The sequence below is a fragment of the Balaenoptera ricei genome, chromosome 4, assembly GCF_028023285.1.
Source record: "Balaenoptera ricei isolate mBalRic1 chromosome 4, mBalRic1.hap2, whole genome shotgun sequence".
NCBI classification, from domain to species: domain Eukaryota; kingdom Metazoa; phylum Chordata; class Mammalia; order Artiodactyla; family Balaenopteridae; genus Balaenoptera; species Balaenoptera ricei.
Window position 1 is genome coordinate 80,183,528 of NC_082642.1, and position 24,214 is coordinate 80,207,741.

Here is a 24,214-nt window from a genome sequence, read left to right on the forward strand (position 1 = left end):
CTTCAACTAATAAATTTCCTTTCTTGGATTCTATCCTAAAGAAATCATTTTTGAAAGATAGATGAGCATTTCTGTGCTCTGTCAGATGTTTAACCCAGCATTATTTAAAATAACTGAAAATATCCTAAAGGCCTCAAAATGACCAAAAGGTTTGTGGTACATCTGTATGATTTAATGTTAAGTGGCCATCAAAAAGATATTTATAAGAACATTGAATGGTTTGGGAATGTGCTCATGTTACTAAGTTCTAAGGGAAAAAAGCAGAATGCAAATTTGATGATCTATTATGATCTCGGTTTTATACAATGATACGTTGTACGGGAAGAAAAATCACCAAACTGTTAACAGAGGTTAGCTATAGCTAGCAGCACTATGGATTTATTTTATTCTCTAATTTCTACTTTCTTCTGTATTTTCCAAATTTTCTACAGTGAGGAGGTACTAGTTTTATAATCAGGAAAAACTTCGCTTAGTAAAAACAATGTACTGCTCTCATCACCTTTCTGTGCACAGATAAAACAGCAAAGAGACAGAGACAGAAAGAGGGTTAAGCCATTTCCCCCTGACTTGGCTTGGAAGCAAATTCATTCCATCCACCAGATAAGCCGAGCCTCACATAATCACACACCTTCCCTGGACACCAAAGCTCCCACCTTCCAGCCCCTGGGAGCACAGGCTTGCTGGAGACTGCGGCTTCAGGAGCATCCCTCCACATATGGTGTCCTTGACCTTTTGTCATAGGCTCCATCAAAAGAGTAACACTCTTGGGCTGTTGTTAAGGGTAGTAAAAAGTACTGTAAGGTGGTAAGGATTGAGAGTCAGGTACATGCAGTCCAACGTGCTGGACTGAAACCCACTTCTTACTTCTGCGTCCCTCTGGTTTGGTTTGGTCATGGTGGCCAGACCCATTCCTGTGCTCAACTCTTCCGCTAATGGTCTCTAGAGGAGCCCACATGCTTTTTCAAATGCTGGTCTCCTTCTGGGGCCAGGATAAGTTCTTCTTACCACCTGAAAACCCTGCTTCTTCCAAAACCTGAGTCTTACAGAATTAAAGCCTTTGTATCTAATGGCTTCTACTTTAGTAAATGGGTTCACTAACTGATTAAATGATCCACTTAAATATCGATTCATTCATTTCTTTGACAAACATTGACCTCAAGGGATTTTTGTAAAAATTATGTGAAATACTGTAAGTGAAGCTCCTAATCCAGTGCCCGACACATTGTAAATGAAAACATTTACTAAGTTCCTACTCCATGCTAGGCAGTAGGGGACACAAAAATAAGTAAAGAGTGTTTTCCTACGTGTAAGGAGGTAGATTTATACCTGTTCTAGAAATGAAGAAGCAGAGACTCATAGAAGTTATATAAATAGCCCAAGACCACACAAATAATAAGTGACCAAGCTGAGCCCGTAGTCACACTGGGGGCTCTTGCTGGCCTCGGAGCCCATGCTCCTTCCATGCCTCTCCTGTACCTCCACAAACCAGGGTTTTCCTTTATGGACAGAAGGGAAATTACAGCACTCTTAGCAGACCCAGCTCCTTCTTCATGCAGCCCAAGGGACGGTCATTTGACCTGAAATACCTTTATCAGCACAATCAATTAGTATCTGAGAAAGGGAGCGTCACCTATTTTCATAGATACAGGGTAAGAAGCAAAGGGACCCTGACTTGGGATAAAGTAACATTTCTGCTTGGGTTATAGCACCATCATGTGGCTCCTTTATTTCTGCACGTTGGCGGCTGCAGGGTGTAGGAGTAACGTTCCTTATGCACGCCAGGTTTTGTGTTGAGGCTGCAGTTCCCTTGGGAGACAGACTGTTTCTCATACATGCCATTCAGAGATCCCCAGACTTTTCAGTGGCCGCGTGTGGGTTTTGAAAAAAGCCAAACAATCAAGGTGGCTTTTAAAACATAGAGGAACACTTTCCCTAGAACCCCAACTATGAATGTGAAAACATATAATTTAGTGCCTATTTTCAAATAAATGCATAAAATTTCAATTAATAAAAACCAAATGCACATTTGTTTTTTGTTTGCATTATTCCTCAGGTAAAGTATGGTCTTAGTACAAGGCTGATTTGGCATCAGGGGGAGACACTGGGGAGAATGTTGAAGAAATAATGTCTCTCCCTCTTCCAGCCATAAAACAGTGGATCCCCTCCAAGCAAAGAGTTGGTGGCACTTTGGACTCAACAAGTCCAAAATAGGAAACAGAACTAGAAATTGGTTCCTTGTGATTAAAATGTCCCATCTCTATTTTCATGTTTCAGAGAGAAAACAGGTGCATTAGAACAGCACTCAAGCAGAACTTCCACTTTGATTCAGCTATAACGTTGAGCCTTGATAGTAGAAAGTATACCTAACCTATCTGAGCACCCCCAGGTCCTAGCTCATGTGGGTTCGTGCACACAGTAGGTTCTTGGTAAGAAATCACTGCACGAGAAGTCTGCTGTTACTGAATATGGAAGATGGCCTCTGGTACTAACTAGGTGTGTGTCCATGGGCAAGTGCCTTTACCTCTCTGGTCCTTGGTATGAAAAATGAAGGGGACAGACCAGGGAGCACCAAGTTCTCTTCCAGCTCTGACCTTCTAGGGTTATAAGGAAAAAGGAGATCCTGGTTCATTGATTTCTATTTAGCACTTGGAAAGAGCTGGACATGCTATGAGATAATTTCAGGATTCTTAGTCCTTGAGTGTTGGAGAAGAGGGCTCAGCTTTAGTCCTGAATTGCAGAACTGTCAGATGGACACAGCACAGGCAACAACATCAGCTAGAGGCTAACCCAAATGAACCTCCTGTTCTGTCCCTCTCTTTGACATTTCAGTAATCTTGAAGAGGTATTGTCTTACAACCCGTGTGACTGTACTGGTAAACGCTAATGTCACCATTTGTACTTTTAGTTCTAATCTTCCCTACCTAATGTATGGAAGCTACTTTCATGGTAAATAAGCAGACCAGGTCAGATGCCAGTGATTTCACATTAAGCCTCTACATGTGTTCCCTACTCTGATCAAAACTGGGAGGTTTCTCTAATATACCCTGAACTTTCTTTCATGTGGGTCTTTGATCAAGCTATTCTCCTGGCTGTAAACTCTCTCTTCTACCAGCCAAATCATACCCATCCTTGAGAGCCAGATCAAATATCCTAGGTCTTTATCTTTATCTCAAGAATGGGATATCAAAATCCCACACATCCTTCAGAGCCAGGGCAAACACCCTCCAAAGTTTCTTCCACTGGTCTCACTCCTAAGTGTGAGATGTTCCAAAGTGCAGGTTCTTTGGAGTCAAGTACAAATAAATGCTGGCTATTCTTTTTCCTCTCCGGACTCAGAATCTCAGTTTTCCATCTGTTTAAATGGGTAAAAAAAGATCTACCTTATCTGGTTGTTCTGATTGTTAAATAAGATATTATCATTGAACGCCCTCTGCCTCACAACAAATCAGTATTTTTTCCCTTTCTTTCTTCCTTTCCTTCCTTCCTTCCCCAACTCTCTTAGCATTTTTAAATCTAATTTGTGGAAAAGATGGAATTCTTCCCTGAATATTTTTTGCCCTTTGCCTGGTCGAGCATAAGTTTCCGGTGGGTGAATATTGTACCTGTGTTCCCTCGTAGCCCTCAGAACAGTATCTTTATTTAGTAATAATTTAGTAAACGTCTGTCAAATGAATGAATGAATATTTCAGGCACTAATAGGTAAAAAGAGAGGACTTTTGGGCTGGCCTACAGCATACGGGCTGTCCATTGGGAAGTCCGGGGCAGAAGCCAGGGATATTAACTTCCACATGGAACTTGATGCTTCTGAAAGGTGAGAGGTCTTTGACCTCAAGCTTGCAACTTACAGCGTCGTCCATGCCCAGGAGGACCAGCAATGGGATGGTGGTCATCCCTCCGTGGACCCACTCCTGGAGAGACACCAAGCCATCCCGGTCGTGGTCCATCCCTTGTAACATCTCCTTCAATATCTGTGGAATCCATAGAGCAACCAATGTCCACTTTCATCTTCGACTTCTCTGCCCCGCCCCTGCCCCGCCCACAGGGCCCTGCTGCCCTTTTTAAGGGCCCTGCTGCCCTTTTCTTTCTCTTCTGTTCTATGTTTTCTGGCTTGTGTTTTACCCCTTTCCCCTCTGATTCGGAGTGAGTAGAGCATTGAGGGAGCAAACGGGGGTGAGGAGAACAGGGGTCCAGGCCTGGCTCTGCCCTGACCTGTGTGGACTTCGACAAGCCACCCCAACTCTCTGGATTCTGCTTTGCTCATCTGTAAAATGGAACTAGTATTGCTATGTTCGCAGCATGGTAGTGAAGATTAGAGAAAATGTATATAAAATGCTAAATATTATATCGGACTCATAGGAGCCCCCAATGTAATTCTTATTATTAATATTATCTAATGATTGAGAAAAATCTTTAAAAGTCTTTCTAGCTCTAAATTCTCTGATCTCTGAGCTCCTGTTATAAAAATTTAGCTTTGGTGAAAGCGTTAGGGGGTATTATGAGGTATTATTATTTGAATTAGTCTACACTTTCCCTTGCTGCCTCTAATCTTTCCTATCAGGGAAGTGGGAGATCAAGGTGTAGGACCCAGAGAAGTCACCTCTAAGAAGATGATCTGGGACAGCCTGCACCGTAAACATGTGTTTCCAAGTCCCACTCTCATCTTGGAAGCTCACTGGAAAGTCACCCCTTGCTTTTGGAAACTCACAGGCCTTAGCTCCGTGGGATCCCACTCGAGATACTGGGCAATGTGTAGCATCTGGTTGACAATACGATCCATCTCCTAGAAAACATCAAGGAGAGAAGCCAACTGAAGATGTGTTTTTACGAGCAAGACTCAAAATCAAACCCCGTGGGAAGATGGGCAGGGCAGAGTGTGAGAAGCAGCTGGTACAATACACTGGCATTTCATCAAGCACTCACTATTTGTTTTTGCTCTTTATTTCTGCCTTGACCACAAAGCTCACAAGAAACACAGACCGTGGATAAGCCAGAGGTATGCAGAAAGCTCACTGAACACTGACCTCCTCCTAGACCCACCTTCCTTCCCCTATTCTGTGCTCTGACTTAGCATAGAAAGCACTCCTGTTCCCTCCTTCTTTGTGATCCTACAAATACTTACAAACCAAGGCACTAACTTCCTCCCTCTTTTCCCACACCTCATTCCCACAGCTTTGGCAACTTGGGATTCATCTATACCCCTTGGGAGTCAGTTTCAGTTGGATGTAGAGCCACTGTGTTGGTCCTTTCTCAGGCACTGTGATTCAGATTCCTTTTGGCATCTCCTTTGTTTCCTTTGTATTAAGTCCTGGGTCCAGGACTCTTGGAACAGGAAATTCATGAAGGGTACGTTTGCCTAATGAGTGAGCCTTTTGTTTGGTACCAAGGCCAGGCTCCATCTAAAACCTCACAGAATTGTTGGACACTAATGAATCAGTGCACTGAGAGTCCCACTGAAACACACTGGACTGAGAAAGCATTTGCATGTCTTGGGCACCATCTAAGATGTTCATAGTAAGGTTGATTTGGGGACACAGGTTGGAGAACTGAAGCAAGGTTTAAAGGTGTTACTTTCACCAGGTAGAATGCTGGGTCAAAATAAGCAAGCTAAAACCCAACAGCAATTTTTAAAATTGTATTTCATTTAAAGTAGAAAATAACCCATTGCAAAACTGCAGATGAAGTGGTAGATGGGGGTAAGGAAGTGGGCAGAATGGTGGGAATAGGGCTCAGCAGAAGTTCCAATGAAAAAGAGCTCATGAAACTAGTTGGGTCCAAGATTCAATGTGAGCAAACGATGTGGTTCAGGAATGGAGAATTAGACTCAATCTTGGGCTGTGTAAATAGGTGGGCATTTTCAGGAAGCGGAGTGGGCAGATTTCAGGAAGAACTAGTTCCCTGATGTGGATACTTAAAGAGCCCTGGAGGGGCGGGTTCAGTTCTATGCCATATTTTAAGAAAGGCATTGACAAACTAGAGCTTGACCAGAGTGGAGATTTAAACCTTCCTTATGAGAAACAGTGTAGAAATTAGGAAATATGAGCTTGGGGAAGATTTTTGGGAAGATGTGATAGTACCTTCAAATACCTGAAGGCCTATTGTGTACAACTGGTACTCCACTGGTCAGCTGCCCTGGTCAGCTACAGAGTAAGCAGAAGTCAGCAGAAGAAATGGGGGTGAGGTACTCCACCGGTCAGCAGAAGTAAGCTGAGGGATGGAGGGAGGGAAGAGTTGAGGGTTGGCCTATTTTGACCTCACCACTGGGTTGGGGGAGGGGAGAGAAGAGCAGAATCAGGTTTTGGATTGAAAATTTCCCTGGCAGACTAGAGATGCCTTGTGTGCGGGAGGGATGCCTTCTTTAACAGTCATCCCCAGTGGTGGAGTGGCTGTTTTAAGGTACTGGGTGAACTCTCCATTACTGAGAGTGTTCACAAAGAGGCTGGGCATCCAACTGCCAGGGCGTCTTGGTGGGAAGTTGAAAGAGAGAGAACTATTTTGAGACTCACTTCAGTCCACCAGTGTTACCTTCCAAATAGATCCAGAATTTAACCACTTCTTACCACCTGCAATGCTGCTACCCTGGTGCAAGTTACCATCATTTCTTGTCTTGCTTATTTTAATAGCCTCCTAACTGGTATCCCTGCTTGCATCCCTACAGTCTAGACTCAACGCAGCAGCTAGAGTGATCCTGTTAGGACCTAAGTCAATCATGTCACTCCTCTGCTCAGAATCTCCAATGGTTCTCTACCTCTCCAGAGTAAAAGAGAGAAAACCCTTTCAATCACCTGTAAGACTTGATAATGCTTTGCAAACGCCCCGTCCCTTCTCATTACTTCTCTGATCTCATCTCCTGTTACTCACTCCAACCTCATCTGTTCAGTCATCCTGTTCCACCCACTCCGGCCTCCTAGTTAATCTGCTAACATTCCGGGCATCCCTCAGGACCTCTGCACTTGCTGTTCCCTCTGCCTGGAAGGTGCTTCCCCGTGACTCACTCCCTTCACCTCCTTCAAGTGTCTGTTCAGATGTCCCCTCCTCAGGGAGACCTTCCTTGGCTCCTCCAGCTAAAACTGCAGCTCCCTCCAATACTTCCTTTCCCTCCTTTATTTTCCCTCTAGCACACATCTCTATCTAACACATACTTGACTATGCTTTGCAGTGTGTGTGTCTGCACTAGAATGAAAGCATCATGAGGGCCTGGATCTTTGTCTGTTGGCTCACTGATACACCTCCCCCAGTGCTTAGAACAGTAGCCTGACATATATGAGATACTCAGCCTGACATATATGAGATAATCAATATGTGTTGATCAAATGCTTGAGAGTCTGTGATTCTCTGGTGGTTCCCTCGCATAACCCAGCTCACGGAACTGCAATGTGGCTGCAGGGATCCCATAAACACACTCTGGGGTTGAGTGGGAACCGGGACGATGCAGTTGGTCTAGTGGACTGGTTCCCTTTCTTCCTCCCTCTGGTCTGACTCAGCCCCGTGCACTTCAACCTCAGAGCCTTTCTGTTAATGAGTCCCATCTCTCACACTGCCAGTCATGAGGACAGGGCCTGTCTAATTCTCTTTGTCTTTTCTCCTCTCTGCCTTCTTCCTTTTCCATCCTTCTCCTCATTCTATGACCCCTGACCTGTCCCTGCCTCTTCCTGAGGGGAGGTGGGGATGAGACTCAGGCTTTCCCAGGTGTGGTGGGATGGGATCATGTGCTCAGAGCAGACAGAGCCAGACTCCTAGAGCTAGTGCCCTGGGGTATGAGAGGAAGGCAAGAGTGATGGCAAAGCACGCCAGCAGTTACCTGCCTTCCTCCTGTCTTCTTGCCCTGGTCTCGCTGCCTCTCCCCACCTCCTCTCCTCCAGCCCTGGGCTTCAGCAGGAAATTACAGGGGGAATTTCTGAACCAGCTGGGAAGTTAAACTAGATGAGATACTAAAGCATCTCCCCAACCTGAGATTTTGCGATTTGAGCTTCTGGAATGAAAAAGCAAGTTGGAGTTCACTCTCCTCTGGGCGGGCTCTTTGGAAGTAGAAGGCGGGGGGCTCTAGTCATCTCTGCAGCTCATATTGAGACACTGTTATTCCTATGAAGATGGAGCTGAGAGTGTTCGGCCTCTCCCTTCACCTGTTCCCCTCTCCCCCAGCCTTTCTTGGATCTTGGAGGGATATTTGGAGAGCTTACCGCTTGGTCCAGGAGACCATTCTCATCCGAATCATAGAGACGAAACATGACTGCAAGAAACACAGAGGTGAGGCTTGAGATGTCCTCCGGGTACCAGGGATGGGCTGAGACTTTGCTGCTGCCAGTTTTTAGATCAGTTCTGACCATCACTGGAGTGAAGTCCGTTGCAGCCAGCTCACCCACCCTCCAAGGCACAGAGTCTGACCTTCCTTACAGTGGGAAGAGGGAGGAGAACCAAGCCACCTGGCCTCTGGGACTGTCTAAGCAATAACTCTGCAGCTGATGAGGTCTGGGTCACGAGCGTGATTCCCTGTAGAGCATTCACACCTCTCAGCATCACGGGAACACAACTCAAAGCAGATGCCCCGCTGGTGGTGGGGCAGAGGCACCACAGTTATAGACAGGACACTGCTTCTACTGCACACAGAAAGGGTGTGGAGTTAGGCAGGTTCAGACCTTGGTCCTGTCCTACCACCTCTAGGGCATCACATAAGTCATTTATCTTCTTTAGGCTCAATTTCTTCATCTGTAAGATGGAGATTATAATAGTTTCTTTATCCTAAGTTTTTTTCAAATGAAGATTAATATCTCAGTGATATGCTAAATCTATAGCACTTGGAATGTAGAGAGCATACAACAGATGTTATTTATTTTTATTTTCTTTCATTAATGAATATTTATATATGGCATTTAATATGTACAATGTACCATCCTATGCACCTTATCATTATTACTTATTCAATCCTCAATAATGCTATGAAGTAGTTATTATTATAGAAGCTATTATATTTCTTTTTCTAAAATGTCTACACGCAATTCAGAAACATCCTCTACCATGCTCGAGCTGTAGAGAGGTGATGGAAGATAAAGATTTGGGAGTGAATTTTGGGCAAAGGACTAAATGTTCATTTATGGGATTTGGAAACTTGCCATATCATTCATCTAAAAGGTAGAGATCCTGTCTGTGGTCTCAGAAGTAAGCAGGGTGGGGAGCAGAGCTGAATACATCTTCATTTCCCTCCCATCCTTTAAAACCCTTCATCATGCCTGTGTTCTCTGTGGCTGACCCTTCCCTTGTGTAACTGCTCTGGACCTCTTGGGATGTACCCACAGGGTCACAGCACTCCTGTTCATTTGCCCTTGTGTTGTCACTTCCTTCTATGTGTTTTATGTCTCTGTACCCTGTGTTTATTCAGTGGTGTCTCTGGTTGGAGTTTAAGTTATTTAAAAGTCATGGGCTTCCGATTCTTTGGTCAGAGACACTCTGGGCCCAGGTGGCTCTAACATGGAGCCCTCTTTGGTCCCACTGTGCATGAGGAGTAGAATGAGAAAGTGTGAGCAAGCATCCTATTTTTTAGCAGCATGGCCTTGGGCAAGTCATTTAATTTTTCCATGCTTTCTTACATATAAAATGAGAACAATCATGTCAACCATCTAGGGTTACTGTGAGGTTAAAATGAGAAAATGCATTTAAAGTGCTTAGCAAAAATAAGGTGTTCAGTGATGAGTTATTATTGTTACTACATTGATGATGGGTGGGATTTCAGGCTATCATTTCCCCCCAAAAAATACATGCTTGGTTATTTAGAAAAAAAACTTAACTTGGTTTCAATCACTAAAATCAGAGATGATTTCAATTTATTTAATTTAATTAAAAAAAAAAAGAAAACTTTATAGGACAAATGACCAAGTTTCTGCAACAAAAAACTGTAGGGAAAAAAGTAAGCAAAAGATTAAGAGAGGGGCTTCCCTGGTGGCGCAGTGGTTGGGAATCCGCCTGCCAATGCAGGGGACACGGGTTCGAGCCCTGGTCTGGGAAGATCCCACGTGCCGCGGAGTAGCTGGGCCCGTGAGCCACAATTACTGAGCCTGCGCGTCTGGAGCCTGTGTTCCGCAACGGGGGAGGCCGCGGCAGTGAGAGGCCCGCGCACCGCGATGAAGAGTGGCCCCTGCTCGCCGCAACTGGAGAAAGCCCTCGCACAGAAATGAAGACCCAACACAGCCAAAAATAAATAAAAAACAAAACAAACAAAAAAAACAACTCACAAATCTCAGAGCAACTATTTAAAAAAAAAAAAAAGATTAAGAGAGACTAAAGAGACGTAGTAACAAATGGCAATGTATGGGCCTTACTTGGATCCCAATTCAAACAGTGCTTGAATTGTTCCCCAAGTAAGGGAAAATAATGAATACTGACTGAATATTTGATAATAGTAAGGAATCGTTTTCTTTAGATGTGATTGTGGTGTTGTGGTTATATTTAAGAAAAAGTTGCATTATTTTAGAGGTACATACTGAGATATTTACAGATGAAATAATATGATGTCTGGAATTTGCTTCAAAATAATCTGGGGCAGAAGAAATAAGTGGGAGGTATAAATAAAACACGACTGACCACAAGCTGGTAATTGTTGAAGGTGATTGATGGGCACACGGAAGTTCTTTGTATTCTCTACTTGTATCTGTGTTTGAAATTTTCTGTAATAAAAAGCTTTTAGAAATACAGTTTCTTTTCATTACCATTACAGGACTCAGTCTGAGAGGCACTAATACGCGGAATTTGCCACATTTGCTCCTCTCTGGTAGTTATGAACAAATATAATGCCTGAAACTCAAAATCCAACTGAATGTGGGAAATAATTTGACATTTCCCTTTTAACATTAGTCAGAAGAAACAGAAATCTGGTACATTTGCTTCCAAATTAGCATGTAAGACTTGTAATTGTTAACACTTCAAACCTATGGGGGAGGTTTTAAGCTCGCTAAGAGAGCAAACTGTTTCATTTTGTTTTGGGCAAGGGTTAACCTTTGCCATACTTTTCCTAATGCTTAAGTTTCATTGACTAGTCCGATTATTAGCTGGAATTTTGACTTTTGCTATAACGTGTATGCTTTTCCCTCAGTGTCTACTAAGATCCCAAGAGATGCCAAAACAATATATATTTTTAACAAGGTCCTACCTGTTATCTGTTTCAAAGTTTGCCTGTAGGCTCACAAAGGTCAGCGAGACCGTCCCCAGAGTGAGTCATCTGCCAGACTGCAGGCTGCTTCAGCCACTGTGGGCTTTCCTTTCTGCCCCCAGCTATTATTCTCCTTCTGAAGACATGTTTTTGAAACCAAGCTCAACTCCCTTAATTAACTAGCCCTCTTTCTCAAGAGGTCAAAACACTTGGGGTGGGGGTGGGTGAAGACATGGAAATAAGCTATAACAAGATAGAGGTTGATTAGATCTCAAGAAAAAAAGAGTTCTTCTTCATAGTTAAAGAGTTGCTTGGGCATGGAATAGGGGAAGGAAGATAGATGTTGAAAATCTTCCCTTGAAAAATCTTCTAAGAGGAGGCAGCAGCTTTCTGATTGGAGGCTTTCAGGAAATCCTGCCAGCAAAGGAAGGGAGTCTTCACCCTTTGCAGAGACCCCTTACCTTTCCAGATCTTGGTTCTCAATACCAAGGTCTCAAATGCACCTTCCACCCTATACAACTGGTACTGTGTTCCAGGGCAGATTCTAGGAAATATTCATGTCACTGCTGGTGACAGGGCAGAAAAGCTCCCCCAGGGAGGCAGGACCCATCCCCAGGATCCCAGATCAACCTCCAGCCTGTTTAGAACAATAGACAGGACACTAGCTCTTCCCCTAGGAAAAAGTCGAAGCCCCTTGACAGGGTGCATACTTACACTCTAGCTTATCCTGAGGTCTCCCCGTTTCCAGCAAGGACAGGTAACACATGACATCCTTCAGGTACACTATGGGGGATTCTGAGCCTGAAGACTGAGCAGCATGGTTTCCCAGGGGGGTCGCAGATACTTGGTCTTTAGTTGGCACTTGCTTCTCAGTGATCTTTGATTCTGTGACAGGCAAGAGGAAAGCATCCAAGGACACAGTGTTTAGTAAACATGAAACCCTTTGTTGCCCCATTCTTTTCACGGTAGAGACACGAATTTTATGAGTGTCTTCAAAAGCATGGATTACATAGATATGATCAAATCAGTGGCCATAGAAATCCAGTTTGTAGAGTTCATACTTTCTGAATGAACCCCATTCTGACCCTTTTAAGAGTCTATAGCCATATAAGAAATTCACCAATGCTCTGGGAATTTTAAGAAAAGATGATAGTGATTTTTAGTAATATCAATAGCCAACAAGTAAATGTCATTTAGCCTAATTTTGGGGGGAACACACCCAATTTGTAGAGGTAATTTTGTCTGGGATTCCAAAAGTCCAGACTATTGGTTATTTACCAACATACTGTTTTACAATTTGCTTCTCAAATGCATTTAAAGATAAATAAAAAGATGAAAGTTCGAAAGAGAAAACTGGGATTGACAACTAATCTCCAGAAACTAGGAAGAATTGTGACTTACTGAAAGCCTAATCAGTTGCATAAGGAAAGTATAGAGAGTGGCTTATCATACCACAGGAATAGAGTGAGTCTTCCCTCTGAAATTTTCCTTCTCATAGGTAGGAAGACTGTCTCTTTGCCCTCTGGTTAAGAAATATGATGTTATTACTAACCAGAAAACCAGGCACCGATATTTTACGTGTGAATCATACTCTTTTGAGGCACTTTAAGGGCTATCTCTTTTTCCCCAGCCTCTTTATATCCATGATCTCAATATCAAATAAGAGGATGCAACTCAGAGAAAACACAGGAAACAGTAAAAGGAAAACTGGCAGTGGAAAATCTAACCCAAGTGTTGTACCACCAAATAATAGAGTGCTGAAGGCACAGGCAGAGGGAGAGATAGCCTTGCTGGTACTGCCTGCTGGGGAAAGCAATGCCACCAGTACACTCTCTATTCAGAGAACCAAAGTGCCAAGCAATGGCAAACAGTTCAGCTCAGGACAAGAGAGCTGTGCTAGATGAAAGCCTACCAGGTCCTAGGGGTTAGGCTGTGGTTTGAGAAGGGAGTTAGCCATCACCCAGATGGAGAGTGGGTGAGACCAAAGGCCACTGACATACTCTGTATGTTACAAAGGGTCCTGTGAAGAGACCAAGATGGGACCCATGAAACAGAGTTGCAAAACAAGGAAAGGAAGCTTCATCATGAAGTCTCAGAGGACAAGATATCTGGAAATAATTTCCTATCGGACAAGACCCTCGGTAGGTTGCAAGAAGGTGTAACCTCTGTTAAACAGGAGCAGAAAGCCTCAGGGGTGAGCAAGTTAAGATGAAAACACAATAGGATGAGATAACAAGGATAGTGAGGTAGGGGAAAACTGCCATGAAATTACATATGCAACAGAAGTATTAAAATCATCACTGAGGGAAAAGTTAGGGAAAAACTTAACTTAATAATGTATAAGACAAAGGTGAAAAATTCTGTGTATAGGGTAGCCCATTATGCCCCAAGTTACTGTTATATCCTCAAATTATTCATCCATTAAAACACTATTAGAATGACTTCTATGCTGACTAAACTGCAATAAGAGGGACCAGATTTACCCTCCTAGTGATGCAACTAAAAAAACTGGACAAAAGATATGAAACAATGGTCCATAGGACATTGCATATGGCCAACACCAAAGGGCAATCCCAAGAGATGGGAAACAAATGAGGTGATCCCTACAAATGCCACATCTTACTGACTGGAAAGAGTTTCTAGGCTGTGGCACAGGGAGGGGAAACCCAGGCAGATCCTGGAAGTCTCTCTGAGTTGCAGAGATGGAGCTGGGAATCTGGGGAGCCCAAGGTGACTGGAGTTCACAGAGCAGAGCACTGAAGAGGAGGGAGCTGCACAGAGGGAACTCCAGCTGGCTCTGCAGAAGGTCACTTTGAGTAATCAGCAGAGAGTTCCCTCAATTATTCATCTGAGTAGTGATTAGCAGAGATGTGTGAGGAAACTACCTGAGGCTGGGGAAGGAATCAGGATGAGAGGGAACAATCCCTGGAAGGCATAGAGAACTAGGCATAGTGTCTATTCCCAGCAATCAGAGTAGAAAACTCCCATAATTCATGAATCATTGAGTAGAGTACTTAGAGAGTTTTGCCTTGCTAACTGGGCAAAATTAGCCCTACAAAAAATGCCTCCCTGGTCCTACCTAACAAAAGCTTGACCCAAAAAGGTCAACCTACCACCAAACCAGCTTTACAACAAATGCTAAAGGAACTTCTCTAGGCAGGAAACAGAAGAGAAGGAAAAGACCTACAATAACAAACCCAAAACAATTAAGAAAATGGTAATAGGAACATACATATTGATAATCACCTTAAATGTAAATGGATTAAATGCTCCAACCAAAAGACATAGACTGGCTGAAGGGATACAAAAGCAAGACCCATATATATGCTATCTGCAAGAGACCCACTTCAGACCTAGGGACACATACAGACTGAAAGTGAGGGGATGGAAAAAGATATTCCATGCAAATGGAAATCAAAAGAAAGCTGGAGTAGCAATTCTCATATCAGACAAAATAGACTTTAAAATAAAGACTATTACAAGAGACAAAGAAGGACACTACATAACAATCAAGGGATCAATCCAAGAAGAAGATATAACAATTGTAAATATTTATGAACCCAACATAGGAGCACCTCAATATATAAGGCAAATGCTAACAGCCATAAAAGGGGAAATCGACAGTAACACAATCATTGTAGGGGACTTAAACACCCCACTTTCACCAATGGACAGATCAACCAAGATGAAAATAAATAAGGAAACACAGCTTTAAATGATACATTAAACAAGATGGACTTAATTGATATTTATAGGACATTCCATCCAAAAACAACAGAATACACGTTCTTCTCAAGTGCTCATGGAACATTCTCCAGGATAGATCATATCTTGGGTCACAAATCAAGCCTTGGTAAATTTAAGAAAACTGAAATCGTATCAAGTACCTTTCCCAACCACAACACTATGAGACTAGATATCAATTACAGGAAAAAAACTGTAAAAAATACAAACACATGGAGGTTAAACAATATGCTACTAAGTAACCAAGAGATCACTGAAGAAATCAAAGAGGAAATAAAAAAATACCTAGAAACAAATGACAATGAAAACACGATGGCCCAAAACGTATGGGATGCAGCAAAAGCAGTTCTAAGAGGGAAGTTTATAGCAATACAAGCCTACCTCAAGAAACAAGAAAAATATCAAGTAAACAACCTAATCTTACACCTAAAGCAATTAGAGAAAGAGGAACAAAAAACCCCCAAAGTTAGCAGAAGGAAAGAAATCATAAAGATCAGATCAGAAATAAATGAAAAAGAAATGAAGGAAACAATAGCAAAGATCAATAAAACTAAAAGGTGGTTCTTTGAGAAGATAAACAAAATTGATAAACCATTAGCCAGACTTACCAAGAAAAAAAGGGAGAAGACTCAAATCAACAGAATTAGAAATGAAAAAGGAGAAGTAACAACTGACACTGCAGAAATACAAAGGATCATTTGAGATTACTATAAGCAACTATATGCCAATAAAATGGACAACCTAGAAGAAATGGACAAATTCTTAGAAAAGCAGAACTTTCAGAGACTGAACCAGGAAGAAATAGAAAATATAAACAGACCAATGACAAGCACTGAAATTGAAACTGTGATTAAAAATCTTCCAACAAACAAAAGCCCAGGACCAGATGGCTTCACAGGCAAATTCTATCAAACATTTAGAGAAGAGCTAACACCTTCTCAAACTCTTCCAAATTATAGCAGAGGGAGGAACACTCCCAAACTCATTCTATGAGGCCACCATCACCCTGATACCAAAACCAAACAAAGATATCACAAAAAAAGAAAACTACAGGCCAATATCACTGATGAACATAGATGCAAAAATCCTCAACAAAATACTAGCAAACAGAATCCAACAGCACATTAAAAGGATCACACACCATGATCAAGTGGGGTTCATCCCAGGAATGCAAGGATTCTTCAATATATGCAAATCACTCAATGTGATACACCATATTAACAAATTAAAGAATAAAAACCATATGATCATCTCAATAGATGCAGAAAAATCTTTCGACAAAATTCAACACCCATTTATGATAAAAACTCTCCAGAAAGTAGGCATAGAGGGAACTTACCTCAACGTAATAAAGGCCATATATGACAAACCCACAGCCAACATTGTTCTCAATGGTGAAAAACTGAAACCATTTCCACTAAGATCAGGAACAAGACAAGGTTGCCCACTCTCACCACTATTATGCAACATAGTTTTGGAAGTTTTAGCCACGGCATTCAGAGAAGAAAAAGAAATAAAAGGAATCCAAATCAGAAAAGAAGAAGTAAAGCTGTCACTGTTTGTAGATGACATGATACTATACATAGAGAATCCTAAAGATGCCACCAGAAAACTACTAGAGCTAATCAGTGAATTTGGTAAAGTAGCAGAATACAAAATTAATGCACTGAAATCTCTTGCATTCCTATACACGAATGATGAAAAATCTGAAAGAGAAATTAAGGAAACACTTCCATTTACCACTGCAATGAAAAGAATAAAATACCTAGGAATAAACCTACCTTACCTAAGGAGACAAAAGACCTGTATGCAGAAAACTATAAGACACTGATGAAAGAAATTAAAGATGATACAAACAGATGGAGAGATAGACCATGTTCTTGGATTGGAAGAATCAACATTGTGAAAATGACTATACTACCCAAAGCAATCTACAGATTCAATGTAATCCCTATTAAACTACCAATGGCATTTTTCACAGAACTAGAACAAAAAATTTCACAATTTGTATGGAAACACAAAAGACCCCGAATAGCCAAAGCAATCTTGAGAAAGAAAAATGGAGCTGGAGGAATCAGGCTCCCTGACTTCAGACTATACTACAAAGCTACAGTAATCAAGACAGTATGGTACTGGCACAAAAACAGATCAACAAAAACAGATCAAATATAGATCAATGGAACAGGATAGAAAGCCCAGAGATCAACCCACGCACATATGGTCACCTTATCTTTGACAAAGGAGGCAAGAATATACAATGGAGAAAAGACAGCCTCTTCAATAAGTGGTGATGGGAAAACTGGACAACTATATGTAAAAGAATGAAATCAGAACACTTCCTAACACCATACACAAAAATAAACTCAAAATGGATTAAATACCTAAATATAAGGCCAGACACTATAAAACTCTTAGAGGAAAACAGAGGCAGAACACTCTAAGACATAAATCACAGCAAGATACTTTTTGACCCACCTCCTAGAGAAATGGAAATAAAAACAAAAATAAAGAAATGGGACGTAATGAAACTTAAAAGTTTTTGCACAGCAAAGGAAACCATAAACAAGATGAAAAGACAACCCTCAGAATGGGAGAAAATATTTGTAAATGAAGCAACTGACAAAGGATTAATCTCCAAAATATACAAGCAGCTCATGCCACTCAATATCAAAAAAACAAACAACCCAATCCAAAAATGGGCAGAAGATCTAAATAGACATTTCTCCAGAGAAGGTATACAGATTGCCAACAAACACATGAAAGGATACTCCATATCACTAATCATTAGAGAAATGCAAATCAAAACTACAATGAGGTATCACCTCATACTGGTCAGAATAGCCATCGTCAAAAAATCTACAAACAATAAATGCTGGGGAGGGTGTGGAGAAAAGGGAACCCTCTTGCACTGTTGGTGGGAATGTAAATTGATACAGCCACTATGGAGAACAGTATGGAGGTTCCTTAAAAAACTAAAAATAGAACTACCATATGACCCAACGATCCCACTACTGGGCATATACCCTGAGAAAACCATAATTCAAAAAGAGTCATGTACCACAATGTTCATTGCAGCACTATTTACAATAGGCAGGACATGGAAGCAGCCTAAGTGTCCACTGACAGATGAATGGATAAAGAAGATGCAGTACATATATACAATGGAATATTACTCTGCCATAAAAAGAAGTGAAATTGAGTTATTTGTAGTGAGGTGGATGGACCTAGAGTCTGTCATACAGAGTGAAGTAAGTCAGAAAGAGAAAAACAAATACCGTATGTTAACACATATATATGGAATCTAAAAAAAAAAAAAGGTCATGAAGAACCTAGGGGCAAGACGGGAATAAAGATGCAGACCTACTAGAGAATGGACTTGAGGACACGGGGAGGGGGAAGGGTAAGCTGGGACAAAGTGAGAGAGTGGCATGGACATATATACACTACCAAACGGAAAATAGATAGCTAGTGGGAAGCAGCCGCATAGCACAGGGAGATCAGCTCGGTGCTTTGTGACCACCTAGATGGGTGGGATAGGGAAGGTGGGAGGGACGGAGACGCAAGAGGGAAGCGATATGGGGACATATGTATATGTATAACTGATTCACTTTGTTATACAGCAGAAACTAACACACCATTGTAAAGCAATTATACTCCAGTAAAGATATTAAAAAATTAAAAAATAAAAAAGTAAAAAAAATTAAAATGACCCACGTTTGAAGTTAAAAAAAAAAAAAGGTTCTGAAGAACCTAGGGGCAGAACAGGAATAAAGACGAAGAAGTAGAGAATGGACTTGAGGACACGGGATGGGGGAAGGGTAAGCTGGGATGAAGTGAGAGACTCGCGTGGACATATATACACTACCAAATGTAAAATAGATAGCTAGTGGGAGGCAGCGCATAGCAGAGGGAGATCAGCTCGGTGCTTTGTGAACACCTAGAGGGGTGGGACAGGGCGGGTGGGAGGGAGATGCAATAGGGAGGGGATATGGGAATATATGTATACGTACAGCTGATTCACTCTATTATACAGCAGCAACAAACACAACAATGTAAAGCAATTATACTCCAATAAACGTGTTAAAAAAAAAAAGGTCAAACTATTCCAAGTAAACCTAAGTGTATCCCAAAACAAAGGTCAAGAATATTTATAGGAATGCAAAAATATCTAGTACAAACAATGTAAAATTTTCAAAGTTTGGCATTCAATAAAATATTGCTACGTATGCAAAAAAGAAGAAAATGTGAACAACAGTAAGGAGAAAAATCAACTGAAATGGATCCAGAAATGATAGAGATGATATAATGGACAAAACGTTTAAAATAGTTATTATAACTCTATTCCATATATCTAAGTAGCTGGAAGAAAGATTGAACATGTTAAGTAGAGACATGAAAGATATTTAAAAATGCCCACATCAATTGTCAAGATATGATATACTAAATGAAAACTACAAATATACTGAGTGGGATTAATAGCAGATTAGATATTGCAGAAGAAAAGATTAGTGAATTTGAAGTATCGCTACAGAAACTATCCAAAAGACTACAAAAAAGAAAAAAAAAGAGTATCATACCGGTGAGCTGTTGGACAACTTCAAGTAGTCAAATAAACATGTAATTGGAATATCTGAAGAAGAGGAGAGTCAGGAACAGAAAAAAAATTAAAGAAATAATGGCTGACATTTTCTCAAATTTGTTGATATTTGATAAAAACTATGGAACCTCAGCTACAAGATGCTCAATGAACCCCAAACATAAGAAATATATATAAAACTATACCAAGGAACACCAAAATCAAATTGATTAAAATCAGTGATAAAAATCATAAAAGAGGCCAGAGAAAAAAAGACACCTGATATAGAGAGAAACACAGATAAGAATGACTATAGCTTTCTTACTGGAAACAAAGTATGCTAGTAGCCAGTGGAACAACATCTTTAAAGAACTAAAAGAAAAAAAAAACCTGTCAAATTAGAATTCTTTACTCAGTGAAATGTCTTTAGAATTAAAAGGCTAAATAAAGAATTTTTCAAATGTACAAACCATATAGAGTTGTGTTACAAGAAATGGTAAAGGAAATCCTTTCACTAGAATTACACTACATGGAAACCTGGATTTATACACAAGAATGATGAGCACTGATAAATATAAATAGATAAATATAAAGAATATTTTTCTTATTAATTAAATCTTTTAAAAAGATAGTTAACTATGACAATAATAACATGCTGTGTGGTTTATAGCATGCAGAATTAAAATGTAGAAGTTAAAAGCACAAAGACCTGGATAAGAGAAATGGAGGTATGTTGTTGTAAATTTCTTATAGTATATGTAAAGTGAAATTCTGCTACTTGAAGGTAGACTGTGATAGTTAAAACAACTAAGATAAGAAAGGAGATAAAGTGAAATCATAAAAAAATTCAATTAACTTAAAAGAAGGCAGAAAAAGAGCAAAAGGGAAAAAAAGAACAGAAAAAAGAAAACAAATAGCAAGATGGTGGTTTTAAACCTAACTATATCAATTATCACAGTAAATGTAAATGTTCTAAAACTCTAACTAAAAGGCAGATATTGTCAGATTGGGTTAAAAAATAAAACCCAACAACACGCTTCCTATAAGAAAGTCAATTTAAATATAAAGACACAAATACATTAAAAGTAAAACAATGAAAAAAGATATACCATGGCAACACTGGTTAACCAGAGTGGCTATATTAGTTATGAATATAATTATAATAAAGTAAATTTCAAAGCAAAGAATATTACTAGGGATAAACAGAGTCATTTCATAATGGTAAAGAGGTCAAGTCACTAAGACAACATAATACTCCTACTAAACATTTCTACCTCTAGGTCTTTACCCAAAAGGAATGAAAGCTCTCCGTACAAAGATTTGTATACGAATATTCATATTTTATTTTTAATAGCCAAAAACTGGAAACAACCCAAATGTCCATCAGTACATGAATGGATAAACAAATTGTGGACTATCTACCTGTACACTGAAATACTAATCAGCAATAAAAATATGTTAATTACTGATATATACAACAACATGCATGAATTTTTAAATTATTATGCTGAGTGAAAGAAGTGGAAAAGAGTACATACTGTATCAATCTATTCATATAAAATCTAGAAAATGCAATCTGGCCTATAGTGACAACAAGCAGATCAGTGGCTGTATGGAGATGGAGATGGGTGGGTAGGGAGGGTGGGAGAAAGGGATGATAAAGGAAACTTTTGAGGCTGATGAATATCTTCATTATATTGATATGGTGCTGATTTTATCGGTGTATACAGACATAAAAACTTATTAATTGTACATTTTAAACATGTACAATTCATTTTATGCCAATTGTACCTCAACAAAGCTGTTTTAAAACAAAATTGTCAAAAAAACCAAAAACCAAAAAAATTGTCGTTATGTGCAGATAACATAATACTCTACATAGAGTACTCTAAAGACTTCATGCAAAAACTGTTAGAACTAATAAATGAATTCAGCAGGGTAGCAGGATACAAAATTAATATACAGAAATCTGTTGCATTTCTTTATACTAGCAATGAAATATCAGAAAAAATTTAAAAATCCTGTCTAAAATTGCATCAAAAAAACCCAAAAAACAAAAAACCTAGGAATAAACCTAACCAAGGAGGTGAGAACTATAAAACATTGATAAAGGAAGTTGAAAATGATTCAAAGAAATGGAATGATACCCTATGCTCTTGGATTGGAAGAATTAATATTGTTAAAATGGTCATACTACCCAAAGCAATCTATAGATTTAATGTGATCCTTATCCAACTACCCATGACATTTTTCACAGAACTAGAACAAATAATCCTAAAATTTATACGGAACCACAAAAGATCCAGAATTGCCAAAGCAATCCTGAGGAAAAAGAGCAGAGCTGGAGGCATAACCCTCCTGGATTTCAGATAATACTACAAAGCTACAGTAATCAAAACAGCATGGTATTTGCACAAAAACAGATATATAGATCAATGGAACAGAATAGAGAGCCCAGAAATAAACCCATACACTTGAGGTTAATCAATCTTTGACAAAGGAGAATATATAGTGGAGATAAGACAGTCTCTTCAGCAAGTGGTGTTGGGAAAGCTGGACAGCCACATGTAAACCAATAAAATTAGAAACACACCCTCACACCATACACAAAAGTAAACTCAAAATGGTTTAAAGACCTAAATATAAATATGACACCATAAAACTCCTAGAAGAGAACATAGGCAAAACATTATCTGACATAAATCATAGCAATATTTTCTTAGATCATTTTTCCGAGGCAAAAGAGGTAAAAGTGAAAATAAACAGATGGTACCTAATCAAACTTAAAAGCTTTTGCACAGCAAAGGAAACCATCAACAAAATGAAAAGATGACCTACAGAATGGGAGAAAATATTTGCAGATGATGCAACTGACAAGGGGTTAATATCCAAAATATACAAACAGCTCATAAAACTTAACGTAAAAAAACCCAATCAAAAAATGGACAGAAGACTTAAATAGACATTTCTCCAAAGAAGACATATAGATGGCCAACAGGCACACGAAAAGAAGCTCAACATCACTAATTATTAGAGAAATGCAAATCAAAATCACAATGAGGTATCACCTCACACCAGTCAGAACAGCCATCATTAAAAAGTCTACAAATAGTAAATGCTAGAGAGTGTGTGGAGAAAAGGGAACCCTCCTACACTGTTGGTGGGAATGTAAGTTGGTGCAGCCACTATGGAAAACAGTATGGAGGTTCCTTAAAAAACTAAAACTAGAGCTACCATATGATACAGCAATCCCACTTCTGGGCAAAGAAGAAAACTCTAATTTGAAAAGATACATGCACCTCAATGTTCATAGCAACACTATTTACAATAGCCAAGACGTGGAAGCAACCTATGTGTCCATCGACAGATGAATGGATAGAAGATGTGTTGTATATATATACAATGCACTATTATTCAGCCATTAAAAAGAATGAAATAATACTATTTGCAGCAACGTGGGTGGACCTAGAGAGTATCATACTAAGTGAAGTAAGTCAACAGAGAAAGACAAATATTACATGATATCACTCATTTGTGGAATCTAAAAAATAATACAAATGAATTTATTTATAAAACAGAAACAGACTCACAGACATAGAAAACAAACTGATGGTTACCAAAGGGGAAAGGGAGTGGGGGGAGGAATAAATTAGGAGTATGGGATTAACAGATACATACTACCATATATAAAATAGATAAGCAACAACGATTTACTGTATAGCACAGGAAACTATATCCAGTATCTTGTAATAACCTATAATGGAAAATAATCTGAAAAAATATATACCTGAATCACTTTGCTGTACACCTGAAACTAACACAATATAATATATATATTTTTAAATATTTATTTATTTATTTATTTGGTTGCACGGGTCTTAGTTGTGGCATGCGAACTCTTAGTGGCGGCATTCATGTGGGATCTACATCCCTGACCAGGGATCGAACCCGGGCCCCCTGAATTGGGAGCGCGGAGTCTTAACCACTGCACCACCAGGGAAGTCCCTAACGCAAAATTATAAATCAACTATACTTCAATTAAAAAAACATTATGACAGCCTTTTCCAAAGATCCTTTGGTTACCAGAGCTTTGACTGGATCTTGAGCCATTGTTCTAGTCCTCATTGAGGTCTATTGTTCAGTCCAGCAGTCGAAATGCTGGGGCCCAGAGGGACTGAGTGGCACACAGTCCCCCCTGGTGTCCTACCTGCTCATGCTGCCTTACATGAAGTACCCCTAACCCACACCCATCGAGCACATCCCTCAGGGACTACCCTTTTCCAGAGCACAGAGGTTTTGCCCAGGTGCCACATCACATACACTTCTAAATGAGGGTTCTTGGGCAGAGCTGACTTGTTCCACCTTCTCTCTTAGTCTCTGCATTACTTCTTGCCTTTCAGTTGGGCTGTGTGGAAAGAGCACCAAGCTAGAGGCAGAAAACTGGGTTTGTGCTAAATGGTGTGTGATCTTGCACAAGAATGCTTATTCCCCACACCCAACCTCAGTTTTTTCATCTGTTAAAAGACAGACTTGCATTAAAATTGATGTTTACCAGAAGTTTTGAATGACATGAATAATGCTTGTGAATATAATGCTAAGTGAAAAACAAAGCTGGATCCAAAATTATATATATACAGTCTGATTCCAGTTCTGTAAAAAATTTATGGAAAAAACCCTACAAGGATACATATGTATAGGTGTGTGTGTGTGTGTGATCACATTGGTAGATTTAGGTGATTTTGTTGTTTCTTTAGTTT

General features: G+C 40.0%; 1 protein-coding gene across 1 annotated transcript in view; it reads right to left on the reverse strand.

The window, feature by feature from the left end:
* DGKG (diacylglycerol kinase gamma) overlaps positions 1 to 24,214 on the reverse strand; it is a 164,015-nt gene that overhangs the window by 113,624 nt on the left and 26,177 nt on the right. Inside the window, exons 5-8 of the mRNA XM_059920727.1 lie at positions 11,852 to 12,022; positions 8,178 to 8,227; positions 4,706 to 4,780; positions 3,846 to 3,968 (exon numbers count right to left, since the gene is read on the reverse strand). Coding sequence (XP_059776710.1) covers positions 3,846 to 3,968; positions 4,706 to 4,780; positions 8,178 to 8,227; positions 11,852 to 12,022 — 419 coding nt within the window. The remainder of the gene's footprint in view (positions 1 to 3,845; positions 3,969 to 4,705; positions 4,781 to 8,177; positions 8,228 to 11,851; positions 12,023 to 24,214) is intronic.